Raw genomic sequence first — 26,084 nt, 5'->3', positions numbered from 1 at the left:
TTAAAGTGACGCTCTTCTCACTGCTGAAATACTCAGCCCCTGTGATTGTGGCTGAAAAGACTTTGTCATTCTAGGTTTTAGGTGAAATATCACTTTTAAGAGTCTGAATCCTCCAACATGGCGGCATGTTGCTCAAATGAAACCGTATAAAATTGTGAGATTCTCTTATTTTGCTTCGTCTTTAAGTACTTGGCATGCAGACAAATTAAATTCAAAATTCCATATCGGCCTACGTCAGTTCACAGATATGAATGGTAGATTTATGATAATGGTGGAATATAGGAATTATGTCCAGGAAACACTCACCAGAGAAATTTCGAGAAACCAGCATGGTGGTAAGAATGGCCCCCTGCGGAGAAAAAAAACAAGAAGAGCAGTTCAATATCAAACATTTGAACTGGTGACATAATACTTTTGGCATTTCTATTAAAAATAAACATCGATTGCACTTCTCGCTGTCACTGGCGATTCAAGTTTTTAAGCTGTTCCAAATTCAAAGCAAAGGTCTTTCCTTGGAAAAAAATCCCCACCCACACGAAAACCAAAAACTTGTACTTTATCAGCAGAAAATCAAGAAGGAACAGGAATAGAACTCAGTAGAGCGAATACACCCGAGGCTCCAAATCACACTTACACACTGATACACACTGATACACACAGATATCAGTCCTCTAAATCTGCCTGATCAAGATCCATGAATTACTCCCTGGGAAATCAGTGAAAGCATAAAAAAAAAATCTCACAATGTTAAAGAAAGTGATCCCTGATCTGGATCTGAATCAAAATGTAATAGTTCCTTTCCAAACTACATCCAAGTTTTGTGGAAATCCGTCAGGTAGCTTTTGTGTAATCTTGCTTCCACACACACACACAAACGTACGGGGGTGAAAACGGCTCGGTGACGCTGAACCAACGACGCTGTTTGACCGACAGATGATCTCTGAAATGTGAAGCATGTTTCAAGCTGCACACGTAAACTACCGAGACCTGTTTACTCCTCTTTATATTTAATATTGATGCATCAACAACTGGGGCCAGACGGGCAGAGAGGGAAGTTTATTGGGCTATAAAATGGCACTGGGATGCAAATAGACCAGAGCTGTGGAGGCTGATCATTTACTTCTGATCTAATTAGCTGATCTCACTGCAACATAACCACAGCAAAGTCAGTCCAGTCAGATTTCCACGAAACTTGGTTGGGACATGGATCAAGAAGGAAGCGATTATATGAATATGAAAATGAATAAATCTCTAAATAAATAAATAAGAAAAAACTGAAGAATACCAACAAATACCTGTCCATAAATAATCTTATTTTTTCATATAAACTAAGAACTCAGGTCGGAGGGTCGAAGTGTGGGAGGTAAGAAGCTTGAGGGGAAGTTGTAACTCGAAGTGTAGGAGAGTTAAATGTAAACTGGGAATATATGTAATCTGAATTCTATTTTAAATATCCTACAGGGTTACACCACACTATTGATATTTTCTGGTTATGTACTGTATCTACTGAATGAATATACTGGTGTATATCCTCATTATTTTGTATTTATTGTAAATATAACATTTACTTCAAGTTTTTATGATTTTATGAGCATTTCTTGTTGTTTACTGTGTAACTGAATGTCTGGCGTCACCAGCGCTCATGTCCTTTAGCGACAGAGACAACTGGTTGGTGTGTGTTGGTGGAACGGTCCAAACGCTCGCCACCTGTGTCTCTGCTTCCAGTTTGCCATGTGCTGGTATGCGAGCCACGCCAGGACCGGCCAAAAGCAGCAGGGTAACAGCCACATGCTCAAATAGCTTAGCTGTTGTATCGGTGTCAGCACTAAATCAGTGTCGGGAGGAAACGACGCATGTAGGAAACGTGGGAGCCAGTAAAGAAAAGCACTGATACTTATAATGCGTCTTCTCCGTTTCACACGTTTTATCGCTGAACTTTGATCGGATTACACATTTACACATCACAAATATTACCGGACAAAAGGAGGAAGTGATGCTTCACGAGCCCGAAATGATGTGAAACAACATAAACAGAATAAAGCTGAGGGTTGATTGAGGGTCGAGGAAACTGCAGAAGAGGGCAAGTTTACAAACTGACCTTGAGTTTCCTCCTGGCGTTGAATTTCTTCAGGCACTCCACGGTCTCCTGTCTGTGCATCATGGACGCCACTGTGGATCGTTGCTGGAGGGAGGAGGAAGGAAAGGCAGAGCAGGAGAAGGATGGAGAGGACACAGAGAGAGAGAACAGGACGAGGACAAAGAAAATAGGTTTGTCCAGGTTAGATGCTTTTAAGTGTGTAGCAGTGTAACAAGTGATCACGTCTGTCTCGAGCGGGGGACACTTACGCAGACCCATGGGTGCTTGAGGGCCTCCTGAGCTGTGATCCTCTTGGCTGGGTTGATAGTGAGCATCTGGTTGATCAGGTTCTTGGCCTCTGGGGTGACCGTGTCCCACTCAGGAGAAGGGAACTGAAGACACAAACAGGACCACCGTCAGGATTCCCAACATATTCAGAAAGTCAGTTCACAGTTGCAGCCTCTTCTTTTTGCGTACTTTGATTTAAAGAATGAATACATCCTGTTATAGTATATTTGATTATTTCAGATTCATTTTATTTATTTATTTATTTATATGACATTTGAGTCAAATTCCAAGACTAAAATTCAGATGATTTTGCTTCACTTTTTGTGAGCCATGAGTGAAATGCCTTATGAATGCTTTATGTCTATGTGTATTTTGAAAAAGATGCATTACAGAGATACAAAACATTTTTAATTTGACTTTTGTGCATCCCATAAACAGAACTAATAAAGCTGCCTTCAGCAATATCATTAACATCTCTCACATTGGAGCAGAGTCATTAGTGTTTTATGTCTCTTGGTTGAATAGAGGATAAACAACACACTCAGCAAAAGGCCAGATGTGAGACCAGGGTGTTGCTGGTGCATGTGGTGTCAGCCTTTTAGCCCCCGTGTCACCCTGTGGGGGGGTTTGTCGACAATTTCAGAAAAAACAGCCCAAAGCACTGGTTGAGAAATTTTAATCCAATCATGTCCTTTTGTGTTCAGGCAAAAATGACAGAGATCTGTGGCCTGTGAGCTCAGAATCACTGCTGGAGACTCAGTCAACCTCTCATTCGGCGCAGAGCTGAACGTGAGAGAGAAGGTGAGGTGTCCTCTCTAGCCCCCCCCCCCCCCCTGAAATATGAATGTGGTGACTTGGGTTATGTAACCGCTACCAAACAGGAGCAAGGCCAGTGGGAGGAGAGGAGAGGAGACGAGAGGAGAGGAGAGGAGAGGAGAGGAGAGGAGAGGAGACGAGAGGAGAGGAGAGGAGAGGAGAGGAGAGGAGAGGAGAGGAGAGGAGACGAGAGGAGAGGAGGAGACTCACATCGTAGGCCCCAGCCTTGATCTGCTGGTACAGCTTGTGCTGGTCCTCATCCCAGAAAGGGGGGTAACCCACCAGCAGGATGTAGAGGATCACCCCTGAGACACACACACACACACACACACACACACACACACACACAGACATATTGTTGAAAAATGTAGGAAAAGCCATTCAGCACCGTGTGTGACTTTGTGTGTGTCGCTCACCGCAGGCCCAGATGTCCACAGGTTTGCCATATGCCTCCTTCCTCAGGACCTCGGGGGAGAGGTAACCCGGTGTGCCAGCAAATCCTGCAGCAAACACAAAAACACACACACACACATTGTACAGAGAGCGAGTTCATCGATGAGGAGTGTGTGAACGCTACTGTCCGAGTGGGAGCCTCTGGATTATTCTCCGCCTGACCTCCTAGTATAAACTCTGCAGGAAGTCTGGAGAATCTGATGTGAGAACGCAGCAACCTTATTTTTTCAACTGCATCATTATAGACACCCTTATAGCTTCAGGTGAAATCTAAAATAAAATGTGGAAGTCATTCTCTCCTGTATCAGCTGTACCTACCGAACCAGGCCTGCTGATCCCCCTGCACCTCGATGGCCAGGCCGAAGTCAGCCAGCTTCACGGCAGCGTTCTTACATTTGCTTGCCAGGAGCAGGTTCTCTGGCTGAAGTGGAGAAGAGGAGACAAATAGGGTTTCACAGATATTCTGAAATGAAGGATATTCACTGTCCTAGTGAGGGAGGAGGTGGGAGTGGAGAGCTACGCATGCACATCTGCAAGAAAATGGGGTTCATACTCAAAGACAACGTATTCAGCACATGAAATAAACACACACACAGACATGTAGAAGCTTCACAACAAAAGTCAGTCCACATTTCAGCAGAGGTTTAAAGTCAGTCAGTCTTTTTCCTTCTCGCCTCCTGTGCTGTGGTCTACAGGCTCATCTCTGTGGCCCAGATAGAGCTGCAGCCTCATTACTCTCTGTCAGAGGACGACTCTAATAATGGGTTGTTATCCCCACTGGTCTCTCTCTCTCTCTCTCTCTCTTTCTCTCACTGTTTCATGGCCTCTGTTAAAGCAGCAGCTCTAGAATAAGTGGTGGGAAGATTTAATATCATAAAGAATAATTTCCTTTATTGATCGATGTCCATGGTATTGATGTTGGAAAATCACAGACAAGGTTAGCTCCACAAAACTCAACCATAAGTTGGGTGTGACGACTTGGGAAGTCAGCTATAGGCTAACAAGCTAACCTATATATTGATATATAGAGACGTTTTTTTATTATCATGAAAAATGTCACATAGCTTTTGTGATATTGCGATAATTATTAATGTTTTACCTCCCAGCCTTATATTTCACAGTTTAACCATAAACTTTATTATAAAATTATTATAAATAAAAAGAAAACACTAAAATATGTAAAGTAAAAACTACTACCTAGTTTTGTCTAAACTGAAAATAACTATGTGAACCTGACAGAAATGGATCTTTAAATCCCTGAGAGCTTCTACTGACCGAACACAAAGTCACAGTGAAGTTACTCCTGAGATCTGTTCTCGTGTCCTTCGAGTCACTTGATCTCTTCATCGTCACTCACACACTTTTCCTTTTCTTCCAAATACAAACCGTACTGTAGCCGTTTCCTGAAATGCACCAGTGTGCAAAACAAGTGCAAACGCACAGCACGGAGAGAATGAGTGTGTTATATTTAGGCCTCGTCTGCACTGCGGCAGCGTGCTTTTCATCCTCGGCCTTCCTCCCTCTGCTCTCGCCCCTCAGCTAATTTGTTTGGAGGCAACAGAAAAAACTGTGGGTTTAAAGCTCGGATACTTAAAAGTCAGCTTTGACAGCCTTTGAGTCTAAAGGAGAAGGAGAGAGAGGCTGTGAGTGAGTGAAGCTGGAATCCTGAGGCTCCCTCGGGTCGTCACATTCTCAGCTCTACCACTTGGTTCAGGATTCACTCTTTGGTTAGAACTTGCCAAAATTGCAGCAGTAAAATAAATCGGTGAAAACGTGGGTGGAGATTCTGATGAAGTGAGCGCTTCCATCAAAGAGGTGCATAATAAACACAACGTAAAACATCCAGGGCCACGAGCTCAGACTTTACAACAGTGACAGATTTTTTAAATATGGTCAACGCTCCGTCCTTTCTCCATCTCCTCAGACACAGCTGAGCAGTGACGCTGTGGCTGAGCGACACAGAGAGGAACACGTATGGAAGGTAGAGAGAGCAGGTCATGAGTGGGTGTTTCTAATGGAAGGATTCCCAGTTTGCTCTCTCTCTCTCTCTCTCTCTCTCTCTCTCTTTCTATTCCTCTGACTTCAGAGGATCTGGAGCTGCAGCAGTATTCCAGATTTATTCCTAATGAGAGCGGCAGAGACGTAGACAGAAACTGGCTTATTCAACCCTGACGTGAACGGCACTTATTAGTTTGCACGTAATAGATTTTAAGTCATATTATTATCTAAAACTAGATTTCTTTATTATTATCTGGATCAGGCGGGAGATCCAGGATTTTCTTATTTCACATTTTTTTTACATTGTGAGACATTTTCACCAATTTCCCTTGGATTCATTTATGGATCTGAAAAATGTGCATATTTAGTTTACTGGTTTCTATAAATGTGTGAACGTTGGTGCAGCTTGATTGAATTGAATTGACTGTTGGGTCTTGGCGGAGGAATGAGCTCGAGTGACATTCTAGAGTGTACACCTGAATAAAGACACCTAAAGCAACAATATATTGGATTTTTACTTTAACCTGTTGCAATGTTGGTAACATAAAATACAGCTTTAAGTAGAAAAATGTATGTTTTAAAAAGGAATATTTAAGTCAACAAAGATTCAGTTATCAACACTTTTCTATCTTTAACACAATCAAAGTTTAACTTATTAAAGCAGTGTGATTTTTTCAATTCTTTCAATTTTCATTGCATCTATTACTTGTATCTACAAACAACACACTTTAAATAATTAATAAACCAATACAAAAAACTGCTATATGTGCTAATATATCTGCTGTATATTCTGTACAGTACAGGGCTATATGGAGTTACCACCTTTCTGGCGCACATATAAATCTGTTGGCTGTGTTGTCATCTCATCTGCCATAACCCAGTTCCTAATTCGAGGGATCTTGTCACCCAGGCTGTCCTCAGTCATCACACTATGACCTATTGCATGAAATGCTCCACGATGCCTGGGTGTGAAACCAGATAGGCGTGTCGGCTAAATAAAGAAATAGCCACAACAGTTCTGATAAACACAACACGTCTTTGCTGGAATGCCGGGACTGACATTTGCATAGAAGACGTGCACCGCTGAAGATGCAACAAACAGGCATGCACATAAAAATAAAGATAAAAGACTAACAGGTACAAGACAAGACAGGAAAAGGGACTGGAATCAGATTCATATATAAGTATAGACACTGATTCACACACAGCTCACACAGTATCAAACACAGTCACAATCCTTGAGAGCAAAACATCGTATGAACCATGTGACATATGTGCTCTTGGAAGAAGTCCAGTAAAGACTAGTATTAAGCAATGCCACAGTTCAAAGAAACCAGTTCAAAATTAGCTACTGGTTCTCAGTTTCCAACCTTGAAAAAGACCAAATGTTACCATCAGCCAATATAAACAGATGACACAACATCACGAGCTAATTGACGGCTGTCGAAGCACTGAGGGCCATTAACTGATCTGTCGAGGCCATGAAAACAAACTGTTAATCAATAGCCTCATTTCATAGTCTCTCTCTAAATGAACCAGAGGTAAGATTAAAGGATCCTCCAGGCGCCAACTTCAAATAGATTCATCAACAAGAAACTAAAAGGCTCGTCTGTGCACTGACGACAACCTGGTGCAAAGAAGTGACAAAGCTGAGGTTCCAGTCCAGAACCAGACCAGCGGTGCATGTTTGAAATCCCCTCAGACTGAAGGAGGTGCTGTTTACACCACAGCAGAAGAAGGTGGAGGCAGAGAAAGGTCAGAGGTGGTATGTGACTAGTTATGAGAGGAGCTTTGGCCTCACTCTTATTGTACAACCAACTATTGTGTGGAGCTAAACAATATTATACAGAATCTTTATTTTGAAGGAGACATATTCTGCTCATATTCAGGTTCATAATTTTAATTTGTGCCATTACTTGAAAGGTTTAAATGTTCTAATGTTCAGAAAACACTAAGACAAATTAAATCACTGTCTTTGCGTTCCCTGAGTTTCAAGTCTGCACTTTCGACTGAAGTTGAAGCACCGTGTGACTCTGTGTTTATGCTGTGACTTTGGGAAACAGCCTCAAAATGTCCACTTGAAAATGTTCACACGCTCTAATGTTGAGAAACTTCATCACTGTCCTCAAACTGTCCCGTTGCTGCAGCTCCTCTTTTCAGCCTCTGTCTGAAACACTTGGTTTGAGCTCCTGTCTCTTTAAGGCCCCACCTCCTGATAGAGCCAAGTCTGCTCTGATTGGTTTTTAAACATTTCAGCTCTAACCTCTTTAACACAGAAGAGGAGAGAAACACTGAAAAAGCACAATATGTCTCCTGGAATCAGAATCCAAAGTCCTCCCTAATTCCTCCGGCTGTGAAAGTGGCATCGAGTCAACAACGCTACAAACAGGTTCTCGTTAACTTATCCGACACACACACACTGACTACACAAATAACACACCCACAAAACCCGCTGACACGAATCACACGTTCAATCAAGGGACAACAGAGCTGACCCCCCCCCCACCCCCCACCCATCACTCACCTTCAGGTCCCGGTGCACCACGCCCATTTGATGGCAGTGAAGCACCGCCTCCAGGATCTGCTGGATGCAATGACTGCATGCAAACACCAAGGGGAGGGGGGGAGGCGAGGGGGTCGCATGTTAGTCTGAGCAGTGTTACGATCCCGTGCACAGGCCAGGGGGGTGGGGGAGGGGGAGGGGAGGGGAGGAAGGTGGGAGGAGGTATGACGGGTACAAGAGGGTTCAAAGGGCTCCACTGTCACTTCGCCTTTTATGGCCTTCAGCTACGCAACGCACCCGGTGATCATGAAGAAGAAGCCAATCAGGTTTCACTTAAATATATTCAAATTAATAAGTGTACCAACAGTTTCTATATGCATCACAATCATAGACTGTAGATAAAGATGGACGACCTGACAGCTCCCTAAAGCTGCTTTCACACCCGCACTGAACTCCGCATAATCTCCTGAAATTACCCGGAGGGGCTGTGAGTACGTAAATGTCCGGGTAAGTTGCCGCTCTGGATAATTTCCCAGTGAGAGAAGAGAAAAAAATGATCACAATATAAAGCTGAAGGACTAATGTGGCTTGTGTGCTCCTCCTGATCTTCCTTCATAAAAGACGATCTAAGAACACGTCGTCAGGTTTTTCAGCGTTGGCTGTAGCTCTGAGGTCAGAGCGGCAAAACTGCAACAGAAGATTCCTTTGAGTCAATTTATTCAGCAAGTAGCCAAGAGATATACTCTAAGTTCTTCACACTATATGTTCTCTGTTCTTGGTAGATGAGTACATCCGAGGACGAGCTCTTCCTGTTCATTTGGCTACAGGTGGTTCTAGATACACCACGTCCCTCCATGTTTCAGCCAGCAGAAGAAACGAGGTGTGAGAAGGGGGCAGCGAGGAGGAAGAGGAGGGGGAGGAGGGGGAGGACGTTGATGAAGGAGGTGAGGGAAGGACTGAGTCATTGTTCAAATTAACAACATTTAAACCATGTTTGTGTCTGCTCCCTCTGCAGAAACGAGCTGTCATTCATTCTGATGTCAGTTAGCCTCCCGGTGTGCGTGCGTGTGTGTGTGTGTGTGTGTGTGTGTGTGTGTGTGTGTGTGTGTGTGTGTGTGTGTGTGTGTGTGTGTGTGTGTGTGTGTGTGTGTGTGTGTGTGTGTGTGTGTGTGTGTGTGACAGAGGTGTGAGTATAAGTATATCTGAGCATGAGCAGAAGATATATATATATAATTATAATGAGAGAGACAACATGTACATGTGTGCATAGGGCCATGAATATGTCTGGGTGAAGCTATGGGAGGTGTGATACAGAGAAGCACACACACACACACACACACACAAACGCACACGCACACACACACACACACACACACACACACACACACACACACACACACACACACACACACACACGCGCGCGCGCTTCCTGTGCACTGACCAGGTCAAAATGCATCAGTCAAAGTTCAGAGCCAGGTTGGTTTGGTTGTTTGTGTGTTTTTGAGTGCGTTAAAATAAATAAATCCACCCTCTTACTGTGAAGAAAAATCTTTTGGGTTTGTATTTTTCAATATTTATTCACGGTCGTCTTGGTTTCACTTGCAGCTACTAGAAAAGGTTTTTGTTTAGACTTCTTAAAAGAAACAGAACAGATACTGAGCTGCCAATAGGGGGCGGTTTCAATCTAACAAGTGTGTGGCCAGTCTGCGAAGTATCATAACATGAGAGAAAGGACGAGAGGGAGGGAGAGACAGAAAGTGAGAGAGCGAGCGCAGGAGTAAGACGGACTCATGGTATGAGCTGTAAAGTTCAGGGACGTAAATCAGAATCCTGTGTCTTCTTTCTAAAGGTCTCCGGATGAATAAATACTACAGCTCACATCTACAGCCCAGAAACCGAGAGGCTATAACAACTTTATCTTCCTCGTTAATACGTGAACGTGTTGCTGTGTGTGGGTGTGCATGCAGCTCAATGTGTGTAGCTGTTTTCAGACATGCACTGGTTGAGCCCGTGTGAGAATACAGCAGGAAAGTTTCGGGGGAAATTCACAGCGAGCGATTGGGCGTGTTGATGATGAAACTAGAAGATGCATCACATCTCTTGATTCTTTTTTCTTTTAGCTCAGGTTTCTGCTTTATAAAGACGTACTCTGGAAAATACAGGATCAATACAATACAATAAAATGATTTAAAGCCTGAGACGAAGGAGGCGCAGGGAGGGAGGAATCAATGAAACACAGAATAAATACATCAGTTTCTTTTTAAATTAGCCTCGTGGGAGAAATTGATGGTTGTACGTTCAATGTGTAAACACTGGATATTTATTACACCAGCAGAAGGTTGTGTGCTCAGTGGGGGGGGGGGGTTGACTGTGTGTGTGTGTGTTTGTGTACAAAGCTCATACATTGTTTGATCTGATTGTCAGCCAGTGCAACAGGAGCGTTTGTCATGTAATTGTTTGTAAAACGAACGAAAAGAGGACGAGTGGGAGGGCGGATGGAGAAGGGGGGGGGGGGGGGGGGGTGAGGCCGGCCAGGGCTCCTCCAATTAACATCAAAATATCATACATTAGAAAAACAAAGCAGAAAGGAAAGATAAGAGCATTCAAGAGACAAGGCGGACAAGGCGGACATCAGACCAGTGACTGACAGGAACGACACAAACAGACGAGACGGAGGAGGAAGGACAGAAAGAAGGAGGGAAAGAAGGAAGGAAGGAAGAAAGGAAGGAAGGAGGAGAGGAAAGGGACGGAGGAAGGAAAGGAAGCAGGCAAAGGTTGTCGGGGCAGGGAGAGGTGAGGGATGCAGGTGCTCCTCTACACATACTAACCTTCAAGTCCCTGTGCACTATGTCATGTTGGTGAATGTGATGGACACTGTCTAGAATCTGATGGATACAGTGACTGTGAAGACAAAACAGAGAGGGGAGGGGTGGAGGGAGGGAGGGATGGATATACAGAGAGAGGGGTGAAGGTGGGGGGTGGGGGGGGGGGGGGGGGGGAGACAGGATGCCAGGTGAACAGGAGTGACGAGCCCGGCCAACGTCAGGTGAACACGACAAAAATTCAAGATGACAGGTTGGATTAGAGGAGGTCAAGTGACAGAGAGAGAGAGGAGAAAGGAGGAGGAGGAGGAGGAGAGGGTGGATTATAGGTGGAAGAGGAGGAAGAGGAGGAGGAGGAGGAGGAGGAAGAGGAGGAGGAGAGGGAGATTGATGCAGGTCCAGGTGTCAAGGCGAGTGATGTGAGGGTGAATGTAGGTGGAGGAGACAAAAACGTTTTGTTTTGGTTTTTGGTTTTTTAACAAGACAGACGAGAGCAGAACAACCTGCCAGACCGGAAAAAACATCACAACCACACAGAGAGAGGGAGAGGAGGAGGAAGAGGAGGAGGAGGACGAGAAAGAGGAGCGCAGAGGAAGATAAGAGGAAGAGGAGAGGACGAGGAAACTCAGATAAAGTGACAGGTTGTGAAAGAGAAGACAGGAGGGTTGAAGAGCAAAGAGCGATAAGACGACATGAAAGAGATGAAACGCTTGTGTACGGGATGAGACTGAATCATAGAAGTGGTGGGCTGATGCTATTTTTCCATCACTAACACATCAGCGTGTTCACTATAAAGGGATACACATACCTCACTGTGTGTGTGTGTGTGTGTGTGTGTGTGTGTGTGTGTGTGTGTGTGTGTGTGTGTGTGTGCGTTGGTGCAATGAGCAGGTATAATGTGCGGAATATGTGACTAATGGCACAAGGAGACCTGCAGCTTCCTCACCCACACAGCGTCTAGTGAGTGGGAGGACTGAGAGAGAGAGAGAGAATGAGAGAGAGAGAGGGAGAGATATGAACACGCTCGCTCATAAACATGTAGAAAATGATTTCACTACGCCATCTTACTGACGGCTGTGTGTATGAGTGATGTATGACGGAGAACGTGCTGCACAAAGAAACCGTGTGAAACCGTGTGAATGAAAAACTGCTCCGTGCTCGAGTGCTTTATGATCTTCAAATTGCTTTTTAACTGTTTCCTATTTTGCCTTTTAACTTCTAAAGCACCTTGTAACTGTGCTTTGAAAAGCTGCTACATCAATAAAGTTTATTATTATTATTCCGGTAACATAATTGATTGTGTTGATGGGATTCAGCTCCACCTCCACTTCTTTGTTTGTACATTTGTGTGTGCGCCTCCTCTCTCTCTGTCTAAAAGCATCATGTCCTTCCACGGGACTCGTCTGGTTTCTGGACTCCTGGAAGTGACTTGCTCAGCACTTTGAACCACAACGTCCCACTGTTCTCTGCAGGCCAGTGAAGTGATAGTGGGAGGAAAATGAAATATAGAGCCAGGGTCAAGAGAGGGCAGCGTCTCTTCCTCTGCTGTGTCTGTGCACGCTCTCAACACTGAAGCTCAGTGTTTTTGAACCAAAGAGGATCAGAGCGGCTCAGAGTCCAGTTTCCTGCCACGGTGTCGGTGATACGTAACAACTGAAGTGTACGTGAGGATGAAAAGAGACGAAGTAAAAACAGCAAGATAATCTCGTAAAATACGTCAACATGGAAACTAAAGCATAAACTATTCAAGGAAAAACGCATCAGAGATTTTAAAGCTAGGGTTGGTAATCCTGGAAAACCGAACAAGAGCACCTGCAACCGATATCCCACCTCCTCCCATTGGCCCTCGCGTCAAAGCCACGCCCCCAAAAACCCATGAACGTGCACTGGCTGACAACTGCTAGAGGACTTTTCCACGACTCGTTCACTAAAGGTCAGGCTTAATTCCTGGAATCTGCTTCATGTGACATTCACTCCTCATATTAGCCTCCATCCACTCGCACACCAAGAAAAACTCTGGTGGATTGAAACAGAGGGCGGCGAGGTGAGATGCAGCGCAGTGATCTGTGTGCCCATCTGTGTGTGTGTGTGTGTGTGTGCGTGTGTGTGTGTGTGTGAGCGAGAGAGACTAATTACTGTGGCTAATTAAAGTCCCACTTCTTACTGGTCTCCAAAGGAGTCAGGATGGGGGGGGCGGGGCGGTGGCCTGAATGACTGACATTCAGAAGTGAGGGAAAAGGCAAGTGTGTGTGTGTGTGTGTGTGTGTGTGTGTGTGTGTGTGTGTGTGTGTGTGTGTGTGTGTGTGTGTGTGTGTGTGTCACTGAGCGAGGACTAAACACTGAAAGGGTTAAAAGGTTGGCAGGAGAGGCAGCAATCACCAGGGGGCTTAGATAGGCAGTTATTACTGCAGCATACGGTTGGCCACACACACACACACACACACAGATACACACACACACACACACACACACTCTTTGCGTAACTCTCATGTAAACGTATTTCTAACTCTCATGGAACTCAGTAGAGTACATACCTGCACCAAGGCCCAATAATATTTCAATCAAGACGCTCATAGAGATCAGTCCCATAAATGTGCCTAATATCTTGTTCATCAACATTCATTATTGTCTAGGAAACCAGTGAAACACCTTGACATGTTAAATAAAGTGATTACAAGTTCCTGGATTCGCCCCCTGATCCAGACCCGCACCAATAACTTAACTGGTTCTTTCCTGACCTAAATATATCCTCACTACTAAAACTCAAACTGCTCCACACAAAGATATCAGAGGTGAACAAGTCCTCAAACTTTAAACCAGCAGCGAGCTGGATACAGTTAGTGATCCCTGATAAATCCAAATCAGAAGCTCGCTCAGCATCAGGCAACAACATTACCATCCTGTGAAAAAGTGTTGCAGGTTCCCCCCGAGGTGCCGCAGCAGAAGGATCCAGGACCCGTGAAGGATTAATGGCAGAGATTTAATATCAAAACCGTCACGTTTCAACTGCTCCCAGAGAAAATAAGACGGATGAGCTCTAATCTCATTTCATCTCATGTGTCGACCTGAACTTTACCCGACAACACAGAGAGGCAATCACAGAATTTATATGAAGAAACTACTGCCATGAAAATGATGAATCTTGTATTTATGGAATTTATGTGTGAATAAGTAATGGCAATCTAGGGATAGGCTATCACCTGACTTATGTTATTTGTTCTGGTTACTGGGGAGGAACTGGAAACATCCAATAAACCAACAAACAGGACCGAGAACTTTAATTATTTTCTTTATAATTTTTTTCTAATATAAAATCCCTTGTTGAAATTGATTGTGTTTGTTGGTTTCATATAAACTCAGATGGCTACTGGTCCCGACCACGACTACATTATATAGAACATCATGTGTGGATATATACAATAAAGACTTTCGGAAAAATGTTTTGCAATATGTGCATTTAATAAGAGAAGCAGTAATAACTTCTTAAAGAGGTAAGTGTCTTGTAGAGAAGCCACATGTATTGTTTTAGTTTGAAAACTAAAACGATCTTCATCCAGATCTGTAAAGTCAGATTTTCTACATTAAGCGTCTCTCTGGCTTTGACCACATGACCTCATCTGGACATTCAAGGATATTAAAGAGGTCATTCTGTATTTAGCTGTTAGTAGATATTTAAGACTTTTAAATAACACGTAATATAGTTTGGAGTTCATCGTTCTGAAGGTGATAAAAGTCAAACGGCCGTGGAAGGAGAGCTGGGCTGACGTGAACTTCTCCGACTTTTCAGTTTCACTACTCTCGCTGCTGAATGGACGAAAACACTCACATCTCTCCCACTCTTCTCTCGAGTCTCTTGTCTGTCCACCCCTCACTTCTCCGTTTCCTCTTCTGCCAAAGTGAGCGGTGTGTGTGTGCATGAGTCAGCACGAGAGGTGGGAGTGAGGTCTGAAACAACGCGGGGGGGGGTTGGTGCTGGTGGAACAGACAGGACAGAAGAGGGGGGCTGAATGAAAGGAAAGAGAGGAGTTCTGCTTGTTTTTAACCCCCCCGCTGTTTGAGTAAAGGGGAGCTTGGCCGGGGGCAACACATCAGCATCAGGTCACCTGCACCAGCCGAGATAATTGGATCATTTGAAAGAAAAATACTTGAGGTTTGATCCATAAGAGTTCGCTGGTGCCACAACAAACATAAATAATGCAAAGAAGCTGCTTTCATCACTGTTGCATGCGGGGGTTCAGAGTTGCCAGCGCTCTGATCTATGTATTTTCTTTAGAGACTACGTTTCTTCTCTGGAAACAAAGGGGGACTTCCTGTATGTTTCAGCCTGGGCCCTGCTGTTATAATTGTGGGTGTGAAAGTGAACGATCGTCTATGCCAGAAGTCACAACAGGACAATGTAATCTAATGGGGCAACTGCGACAGTTCACTAAATATCTGCTATGTTTCACCAATAAAAGGCTCAAATTGTTATTCTGGGCCGTTTCCAAGAGTGAGGCAACATTACACATGTTCTCCTCAACAGGAAGTCTCACTCTCGAGTCTCGTGAAGACTTGGGTTGTTGCAGGAAGACGGAGAAACGTGAGTGAGACATGTGGACAACGTATGGACTTCAATGAGCGTCCCTACTTGTTTGAGTCGGAGTATTTGGACAGAGAGCTCTTACAGACTGAAGGAAGGATAGGACATGTTGTACGGTTTCGAAGCTCTGGAACCTGAAGGTGTTCCTGTGGGAGATGTGACGCTCTGCCCACAGAGGACGAATGACTAAGACTGGGACCTGTTGGTATCGGTCTTAAAGTATCCACAGATACTTCGGACACTGCACAACGACTTTTCGGTGGATATTTCTTGGACCGTGGCATTTATTTACACACCAACAAATCCAGAATTCCCTATTACCTTTATTTTAAAAAAATATAGTAGTCTTGCTTTAGTGTGTTTTGCACTTGCAGAAATCACTTGACCCACGCAAACAAAACTCGATGATGGCAGAAACCTGCAGTGCACTTTGAATTTGAACTGAGTCTTCGCAGCTTTTCATCCTCAGCTCTTACTGATTTGGGGCTTTCATAGTCGAAAACATTCACCAGACTTCACACATCTGAAAAGCTGATTTATAACAATCCGACGAGGCCTTGAAAACCCATGTTGGTCAAACCTTGGATTGGAAATGAAGGTGTCTGCTGTGTCAGTGTGAGAGGTGAACTACACTGTGGCATAGATGTGAAAGGAAGAATGATGGACGGAGGAGGACGAGTGAAAAAGAAGAGTTGTGAATGTATGGCAATGAAAAGAGGAGGAGGTAGAGAGGCTGAAATCAGAGGAAAAGAGAAAGGAGAGCAGCTTTCAGGAGAGGATGGAGAGACGAAGGAAAAGAAAAGGGGAAGAGGAGCGAGAGGAGAGGAGAGGAAAGGAGTATAGAGGAGAGGAAAGGAGAAATAAGCACCACTAAGAAGAAAGACAGACACAGAGGAGAGGACAGAGGACACAGAGCAGGTTCAGGGACGAGGTGAAGCCCTCTGACACACACAGGGGTGAAGCTCCTCCTACCTGGCGTCGGCCTCGCTGTAATATTCTCTGGCTACGATGTCCTCGAACAGTTCACCTCCGGTCACCCTGCGCACACACACACAAAGACACACACACACACACACACACACACACACACACACACACACACACACACACACACACACACACACACACACACACACACACACACACACACACACAGAGAGAGAGACACAGGTTTAATAAAAGTGGGATGCTTGGGTAGGAGGAAGGTGGGGGGGCGGGTGGGGGTATAAAATCTTCAAAGCAAGGATTCCTTCTTCATCTCATGTTTCCTGCTGTAACCCCCCCCCCCCTCCAAAATCTTCCAGTCCTCCCCCTCCCCATCACATCGTTACCATGGAAACTAGAGGGAATTGCCGAGAGATGGATGTGGAGGGCGTGGGTGGTGTTTGGGGGTGCGGGTGGGGGGGCAAATATAGGAGAGAGTTATGTAATTGCATACGTAGAGAAGGGTGATGAATTGAAGGAGGGGGAAGGAGAGGGGTAGAGGAGAGGAGAGGAGAGGAGCGGAAATAAATGAGAAGAGAAGAAGAGAAGAGGAGAGAAATGAAAAGAGAGGAAGAAGAGAGGAGAGAAATGAGAATAGAGGAAGAGGAGAGGAGAGAAATGAAAAGAGAGGGAGAGGAGAGGAGAGGAGAGGAGAGGAGAGGAGAGAAATGAGAAGAGAGGAAGAAGAGAGGAGAGAAATGAGAAGAGAGGAAGAAGAGAGGAGAGAAATGAGAATAGAGGAAGAGGAGAGGAGAGAAATGAAAAGAGAGGGAGAGGAGAGAAAGGAGAAAAGAGGAAGAGGAGAGGAGAGGAGAGGGGAGAAATGAGAAGAGAGGAAGAGGAGAGGAGAGAAATGAAAAGAGGGAGAGGAGAGAAAGGAGAAGAGAGGAAGAGGAGAGGAGAGGAGAGGAGAGAAATAAGACGAGAGGAAGAGGAGAGGAGAAGAAAGGAGAGGAGATAAATGAGAAGAGAGGAAGAGGAGAGAAGGGAAATGAGAAGAGAGGAAGAGGAGAGGAGAGAAATTACAAGAGAGGAAGAGGGAGAGGAGAGAAATAAGAAGAGAGGAAGAGGAGAGAAATAAGAAGAGAGGAAGAGGAGAGAAGGGAAATGAGAAGAGAGGAAGAGGAGAGAAGGGAAATGAGAAGAGAGGAAGAGGAGAGGAGAGAAATTACAAGAGAGGAAGAGGGAGAGGAGAGAAATAAGAAGAGAGGAAGAGGAGAGGAGAGAAATAAGAAGAGAGGAAGAGGAGAGAAGGGAAATGAGAAGAGAGGAAGAGGGAGAGGAGAGAAATGAGAAGTGAGGAAGAGGAAGAGGAGAGACATGAGAAGAGAGGAAGAGGAGGATGACTTACAGGTCAAACAGGAGGTAGTGGAAGCCCTCCTCTGATATACTGTCATGAAGACGAACTGGAAGAGAAGGATTGAACAGATTGAGAGATAAACGTCTGGTTCTCTGTGTGTTCACCGTGATGTGAATGTGTCTCAGTGCAGCTGGAACCTTTAAACTCTTTAAAAACTCAAAGAACATTTGTAAATAACATTGCTGCATTTTAACTAGGAGGATAAAAGAGCAGAAAGAGAGAGAGAGGGAGAAAGAGGGAGTGAGAGGGAGTGAGGGGGGAGAAACCACAGGGAGTCATTATAATAGAGACATCATATATATACACTGTATAATTGGGGGTTTATAGATGGATATTAAGTTAAATATGTGAATTACACAGTATATTTTTCTAATTATCATCTCTTGTGTCACCTCATAATTAAAATGTTTCATCATTTTTTCCTACTTTTATTGCAATATACTTGTAATTATTATCTTTTTTCACTTTTTTAGTGAATTCACTTTTATAAAAATCTGTGAAAATGTGACTTATTTTGTGATAAAAAAACGAAACGTATGTGAAACTGCGGGTGAGAGGAGCAGGAACAGGAAGACGTCTCCTCACCGATGTTTGGGTGTTTCAACAGGCGACAAATCCGAGCCTCTCGCTCCAGCTTCTGGTGATCTGAGGGGGGGGGGGGGGAGACGGAAAAGACAGAGAAGACAAGAGAGAGAGAGAGACAATAAGGAGCTGTTTCTAATACACAGTTTCTTTATGACCAGATACTCGTGAAATGTGGAAAAACACGTCACTGTACAGGTTTGATTCCAAAAATCCACTCATTTACAAACAGAGTATATGTGGATCCAACATGTGGGCGTGAGAGAGGATGCGTCTCCACGTTTTGACATGAACATCGTGTAGTAAAGTATCGTCCCTGGTGGACGGACAGACTAGGAAAATAGACTTGGAGAGTAAAGGGCCAGAGACAATTACGAGGACATGTAGTTTGAGCAAAACAAGAGTGGACAGCGTGTAGACGGCTGGATTAATCAAAATAATAGCATATGGTGATACTCACTAAATCAGATAAAACCATTTACAGTTTCTTTACAGTTTGAAACCTGCATTGTTGCATCCATGCGACTACATGACGTCATATTCTCCTCTAACTTTGCTGGAGCAACCTCCACGGTACGAAAAACACACGAGACAAACAAAACTTCTCTCTAAATAGTTCTCAATGTTGATCCTTCCTGGATACATTCTGCTCCAATCAGAAATAAACTGATTATACAAACAACACAATTATCATATTCACACACACAGACACACACACACACACTGGGGGGGTTCGACCACCCTGTATGTGTCTGCCTGTGGAACACGTGAAGATGCATGTGTTCACCCAAGTTGCATGGGCTTAAAAAACACGCACACACCCAGCATGCGTGCAGGAACGCAAGCGCACACCCTCACGCTGGCAGTGAGGAGCTGACAGTGAAGCGTAAGCCCAGTGATTATAGTCTTAGAAGATGAGAGGAGCGAGGCGGAGGGAGGAGTGGAGGAGAGCTGAAGCAGGGGACAGAGGAGGAAGGGAGGAGGAAAGAAACGCAAAGGACGATTAACAACAAGCCTGGCTGTCGTCTTCTTGTTGCTGTTGTTCCAACGACCGCTTACTTACTTCAGTTTTTCATTTTGGGTTTATAAGAGCTTATCAACACACTGAAGGTAGTTTTAGATTTTAAGGAGTAAACTGTTTCTCTACAAATCAGCCGATACGAATATTTAAAAGTAAAATTGCCAAAGGATTTCTTAGATATTGTAATCAATCCCTTATGACAAAGAAATGCAGGTGAGATTTTATATTCAACCATAAACTTTATTATCAAAAACAACGTATAAAAACAAATATTTAACATTTATAGAATTCTGTTATTTACCATAATGTAAAAATAAATCACATCTTCTCTGTTTATCTTATTTTGTACAATACAAGTGTTAATCTCGGCGCAAATACCAATATGTACGTGAAAGGCTCATCTCTAAAAAGATTCTTCATGAGGCAGAATCTGTCGGCGACGGACAAGATTTGGTGGCTTTCACGTTTGAGCAGGCGTTGACTGACAAGCATCAGCTGTCAGCTTTTGAATTTATCGTTAATAGAAATAAGCCCAAATGTCGCCTGGACCTAAAACCCCTACATACAGCATCACTGTGTGAGTTTTATGTGGAGAAACTTTCAGCTTGTGTGATAGTCGGGATGTCGACACTTTCCGGCGAACGGACGACGTCTTGGCTGAGATCGGGGAAAGGCTCACATCGGCTCGTCTTCAGCAGCCAACCGATAAATCCGTCGGGCTCTACTCTCGATGGAGTTAGATTTCAAAGACACAATCTCTGTGCAGTTTATCAGCGGCTTCAGGGAAGCCGGTGTGAGGGAATCAGGAGCCTGCTGCCCGTGAAGGATCATTTATTTTAGTTACCTCACAAAGCTCTGCCATGTTTTCACTGCAGGATGTTGATGATCCATCGTACGACAATGTCAGTCCGTGTAAAACGTGTCATTAGCATCAAGCGTCACATTTCGTTCTGTCGCTGGCATCTGCCGACATTACTCTGCAAGTACAGAATTGGCTCGGGGTAAGCGCCATGGTTCATCTTGGCTTAGTCTACCAGATGGCCACACTGAGCCTTTGTTATCTACACGTCTTTGTGTGAATAAAGGCTGGAGTGGAAATCACAGATGAAACGGTACAAACCATTAGTTGCTTTTATCAATAGCATCCGAGGAGGAAACTGCCTGTCTTCATTCTTTATCAATCTGAAGCTGAACTCCAGATTATCTGCAGACTTTCTCCGCCTGGCCCGCAAGTATAAAGTCAGCATGAAGTTCGTAGAATCCGATGTGAGCGCACAGCAGGGGTTCACCTCATCTTAAAATCCTCTGGGCTCTGAAAACCTTTTGGGATTTACAGCTGGAGACGACTGAAGATGAGATACAGAGCCTCAACGTGGCTGCTCACATCGTTTATCCCAGCTTCATCAGGCCGGCTGGATCAGTGGCAGATAAGCCCACAGACATCACTGTGAAAAACAGATGACCTGACGACAGCAGAGCATCCACACAAGGTCCTGTAACGGCCGGGGGGGTGAGGGGCAGAGTGGGGGGGTCGGGCAGTGATGGCAGAGGATGAATTGTAAAGACGGTGCTTTATGGTATCATTGTTTTATTTGATGTTTTTACTGCTGCAGCTCTGAATACTGATGGTCAAAGGCTGAGAATAAAAATGGGTTAGTGGTCGAAGGGATGGAGGGATGGAGGGAGGGGGGGATGGAGGGATGGAGGGATGGAGGGATGGATGGATGGATGGAGGGATGGATGGATGGAGGGATGGAGGGATGGAGGGATGGATGGATGGATGGATGGAGGGATGGAGGGGGGGATGGAGGGATGAATGGAGGGGGGGATGGATGGATGGATGGATGGATGGATGGATGGAGGGATGGAGGGATGGAGGGATGGATGGATGGATGGATGGAGGGATGGAGGGGGGGATGGAGGGATGAATGGAGGGGGGGATGGATGGATGGATGGAGGGATGGAGGGATGGATGGATGGAGGGATGGAGGGATGGATGGAGGGGGGGATGGATGGATGGATGTGAAAGTCAAAGTCTCCACAGATCCTCCACAGAACATGTCGGAAAACGGCTATTGTGCGATAAAGAACTTCTGCAGGTCACGGAAGTCACGTAATATGAAACGCTGCTCGTACTTTTAATACACAAGTCCCATTTGTATATGTATAGAGAAAAATATGGATTAGATAGAAATCAGGATTTATTTAAATGGGTTGTTTTCATCATTTCATGAGTTTTTAATGATGCACACTGGACTGAGGTGACCACATCTGTCCTGGTTATTTGACTTTGACACAAAGCTGACTGGCCTCAAGCCGGTCAGATGACTGCCTCTGCATTGCAGGTGAATATCACACACACACACACGCACACACACACACACACACACACACACACACACACACACACACACACACACACACACACACACACACACACACACACACACACACACACACACACACACACACACACACACACACACACACACAACCACTCTGTCATGATGAATTACGAGACCACACAGCAAACCTCTGGCATCCCCTGTCCAGAGATCAATGCCAATAAACAAGCTCTGTGATTGGCCGGGAGCCTTGCCCAACAGACCTGCCCTACATTTCCTGTTGACATGCGTTGGATCGGCATTAGCCGTTTGGCGGCTGCTGAAGGGGATGAGTTGGTTGTGAGATGTTGCACACAGAGGAGAAGCCTGGTTGTTTGTGCCGGTCCTGTGTGTTATAGTGTGTTTTCAATCTGTCGCCCCACGGTAGCTCATCCTCACTTTCATCCACATTACTGATATTAAGATCATGTCTATAAAACATGACAATAGGTATGTATACCTCTTAATCACATTATTACTTCCTACGTCGACATACCACAGATACCAACACATGGACGACCCATCTCCTGTAGGTTCAAGTACAAACCAGATGGGAAAATAACGAGGAGTTGAAACTTTTGCAGCATCGTGCATGAAAACCATTTCAGGTTGAGGTTTGAAACTCTGGCAGTAACATCAGACGTCAGACGTAGTGGAAATATTGTTTTCATAATCAGACTCTGCTCTGTAACATGTAAACAGGAATATGAATAGAATATTCTATTAGAAATTATATTAGAAATAGATGTAAATGTAAATATTTAAATAAAAACAAGGTCAATGGTCAGAATATTGGTTTAAACATAGTCAATGACCAGTGATCATGGTTTCCAGTAGACCACAGTAAAGAGGAAACCAGTCTAGTCGTTACTTTTTATAACCAATAGATTCACTGCATCACAGTCTCAGCTCCTCTGCTGGGACTGTCTGAATATCTGTATCTGAGTGTGTGTGTGTGTGTGTGTGTGTGTGTGTGTGTGTGTGTGTGTGTGTGTGTGTGTGTGTGTGTGTGTGTGTGTGTGTGTGTGTGTGTGTGTGTGTGTGTGTCAGCGAGAGAGTCAGATGAGAGTCCCATGCTAAAGGCATGTAGGCGTACTGGCGCATGGCCCTCAGCTGCCAAGTGCCTGGGGTGCCTTCTCTCACATGACCCCTCCCTCCTCTCAGCTACCATCTCCATCTGCCAGCTCGAAACAAACGCTCCTCTTAAGTTGCTGCAACCGGGGCTTCGACACTCAGCGACCTTTACCTGCAGCCCGAGAGAAACGACACCATCAAACCCACCTGAGCTGAATCCCACCTCCAAAAGTCAAGCGGCAAGTCATGATGACTGCCATTAAAACCTGGCTGCAGCAGCCCATGTTAGATAGGTCATGGAGCTATAAATAGGAGCTGGAGTAGAAGTAGTATGCAGCAGCGGCTCTGCCCGCTCGGCTGTTTCATAGAACACGGCTCATCCATTAGTAAGGAGCGCAGCACCAGCCCGGGCACCCCCCAGTCAGGTCAGATCAGTCCTGCTATCAAGTGTTGAAGCTGGAGATTCTGCTGCCGCTCGGAAATGTGGTGGGACGCTGGAGCAGGCAGCTGGAGTGAAATGTATAGGTCCAGCGATAGCACAACCTACAGCTGGTTTATTTATTCACTGTGTGTGTGTGTGTGTGTGTGTGTGTGTGTGTGTGTGTGTGTGTGTGTGTGTGTGTGTGTGTGTGTGTGTGTGTGTGTGTGTGTGTGTGTGTGTGTGTGTGTGTGGTCTCATTAAGCCAATCACTGGGTTTAACTGTTTAACCTCCTGCAGGATAATCTGGGATGGATTTAATCTCATTAAAAGGCTCAGTTATATCATCACAATATGACAAGAGTGACATAACTAACTGTTAAATAACAATTTAGATTTAACAAATGGTCATTTACCATCTCGGTTTATATTTTATTCATTTGTTTTGATATTAAAGAAAAATCCAGATATAATTTTTGATTCTTTTACATTTTCCGAGCTTGCTGAAAATATTTTTTCGACACACTAAGACAAGTTAAAACAGAAAAATTGCCACATCAACAAATCAATTTGAGGAATAATTTGAAGTTAAGATTCAGACTTTTGGTTGTTTTCCTGCAGATAAAAACCTCTTAGTGGTTTAAAAACCTTGAAAACACATTTGGCTTTTTTGATTTTCTTACAGATGCAATAGTCATCTAATGTCTCATCTATCTGGAAACGCTGAGCTGAAGCGTAATGCCAAGACTGCATCACAACATCATCTAATTTATTCATCGACACTTCACTGTTTCCAAGTGTCTGCGCTCTGAAGACGAGAAGATCACACAGACTCAGAAGTCTTTTGAAAACTAAATCCATTGGTTGAGAGGAAAAAGAATCTGCACATTGTCCTAAATGGAATCTGCCTTATCAGCTTCATTAGCCTAAATGAATTGTAAGTAAACACTAGGATGCGTCTGAAGGAGAAGAGCCCATTAAACTCTGGTGTTTGAGAGATGTTGACGTTTTCACCAATTTCCCAGGGAATGATTCATGGATGTTTTTAAAAAATCTGGTATATGTCGAGGACTGATATCTATACGTGTGTGGAATTTGCAGCTTTAAGGAATTCAAGAGGTGTGTGCTCCACTGAATGCTATTCTAGTTCTTTGGCAAGAAACTACTGACTTGAGAAACTAACTAGTCCTGAGCTCCTAATTGAGACAAACTCCCTGAGAGACATCAGATATAACGAGACGTTCTAGGTTGATGCCTCCAGATAACGCCTGCTAAAATGCCTGTTTCACCACACTCGACATTTTCACACACACCAGCAGTGGCCATGCGTGTGTGTGTGTGTGTGTGTGCGTGTGCGTGTGCGTGTGCGTGTGTGTGTGTGTGTGTGCGTGTGTGTGTCAGCGTGGTGCCACCTGGCAGGGCCCCCCCCCAGCAGTGGGTCTCCAGTTACGAGGCAGCAGGAGATTTACACTGAGCAAGTGGTGGAGTTAAGAGCCGCAGTGACCACGGTGGTGCTGGACTGACCCGGTGTCTGTGGCCCCGACATTCAGCCTTTAACTGTTTAAACACAGCTATTCAATTTCAACAGCAAGTGGGCGAGATAGGAAAATCCCTGGGGGTCCGGGGGCCACAGAATATTTGTCAAATATTGTCATTTACATTGCAGGTAAAAGCCAGATGTCAGTGGGTTCTTTGACCGGTGGAAAGGAGTTGAACAAAGGTGAACTTTTATATAGATATTAACTGCATTTGAACTTTTTTCTGTCTGCTCCATTTTCCTCCTTTTCTCCAGAAAGATAAAAGTGTGTCCTACGCAGCACCATCTGAGAGGGGAGCTGCTGTTAGATATCACTTATATAACCGTCTACACTGCAGGTGGGGGGGGTGACCACTGGGACTGAGACACCATGAAGAAATGACTCATTCTGGTACAGTTACACGTTGTACTTTTAGTTCTCACTCTAGTTTCACAACAGAGAAATGCAACTATATAGTTTTTTGTTTGAGACCCGACTGTACAAAGCACCGGGTGCACATGGAACGAGAGAAACTGTCCTGCAGGTGTATGTCTCTGCCAACAAGAACAATTTCACAAACTTCTTACAATCTTTTCTTTCCAAACTCATGAGGTCGCGGTGACCTTTGACCTTTGACCTTTGACCACTGAAATCTTATCAGTTAATCTTTGAGTCCACTGGTAAAGCATTTGAAGAAATTCCCTTAAGGCCGACTTGAGGCATCATGTTCAAGAGGCTAGAAACTTGTTTTATGAGGCGACCGTGACCTTGACCTTTAACCTTTAACCACCCAAATCTTATGAATTCATCTTCCAGGCCAAGTAAACATTTGTGCCATGATTAGCAGGATGTGTGGTGAAGAATCCAGGAACGTGGATGTTCTTACCTCTTGCAGATAACTTTTTGGTGTTGATTATTTTGGCGGCATTCTCCTGTCCGGTGCACAGCTTCACACATCTGCGCACCACTGAAAAGGCTCCCCTGGAAAACACAGAAAGGACATTAGTTTGGTGTGTTAGTGATGACGTGATGTTCCTGGGCCTCGCTCATGAAGTTGTTCATCATCGTTGAAGGGAAATGTGTCTTCAGCATCACGACGGGAGAGGATACAATTTAGCTGAGAACATTTTCTGCACAGGAAGCGTTTTTCTAGTCCCAACGCAGAATGAGACCGGGTGTCACTTTCTCACATATGAACTGTAACAGGC

The 26,084-nt window shown here is 44.5% G+C and overlaps 1 protein-coding gene across 23 annotated transcripts in view; it reads right to left on the bottom strand.

Annotated features, from left to right (window-relative positions):
• The window catches only part of camk2b1 (calcium/calmodulin-dependent protein kinase (CaM kinase) II beta 1), a 61,067-nt gene that overhangs the window by 30,859 nt on the left and 4,124 nt on the right, over window positions 1-26,084 (bottom strand). For 18 of the 23 annotated variants that reach the window (XM_034596940.1, XM_034596939.1, XM_034596946.1 and 15 more), the window contains 11 exons: window positions 25,763-25,857; window positions 18,466-18,525; window positions 17,872-17,926; window positions 16,509-16,574; window positions 8,157-8,229; window positions 3,953-4,055; window positions 3,598-3,681; window positions 3,392-3,486; window positions 2,347-2,469; window positions 2,099-2,182; window positions 307-349 (listed from right to left, as the gene is read on the bottom strand). In XM_034596940.1, coding sequence (XP_034452831.1) covers window positions 307-349; window positions 2,099-2,182; window positions 2,347-2,469; window positions 3,392-3,486; window positions 3,598-3,681; window positions 3,953-4,055; window positions 8,157-8,229; window positions 16,509-16,574; window positions 17,872-17,926; window positions 18,466-18,525; window positions 25,763-25,857 — 881 coding nt within the window. Of the gene's footprint in view, window positions 1-306; window positions 350-2,098; window positions 2,183-2,346; window positions 2,470-3,391; window positions 3,487-3,597; window positions 3,682-3,952; window positions 4,056-8,156; window positions 8,230-10,963; window positions 11,037-16,508; window positions 16,575-17,871; window positions 17,927-18,465; window positions 18,526-25,762; window positions 25,858-26,084 lie in introns of all 23 variants that reach the window. The other 5 variants (XM_034596948.1, XM_034596941.1, XM_034596950.1 and 2 more) reach the window with 1 other exon arrangement.

Source organism: Hippoglossus hippoglossus, chromosome 9 (genome assembly GCF_009819705.1).
Source record: "Hippoglossus hippoglossus isolate fHipHip1 chromosome 9, fHipHip1.pri, whole genome shotgun sequence".
Classification (NCBI taxonomy): Eukaryota; Metazoa; Chordata; class Actinopteri; order Pleuronectiformes; family Pleuronectidae; genus Hippoglossus; species Hippoglossus hippoglossus.
The sequence above is the reverse complement of the archived record's forward strand: the minus strand, read 5'-3'. Positions and strand labels throughout refer to the sequence as shown.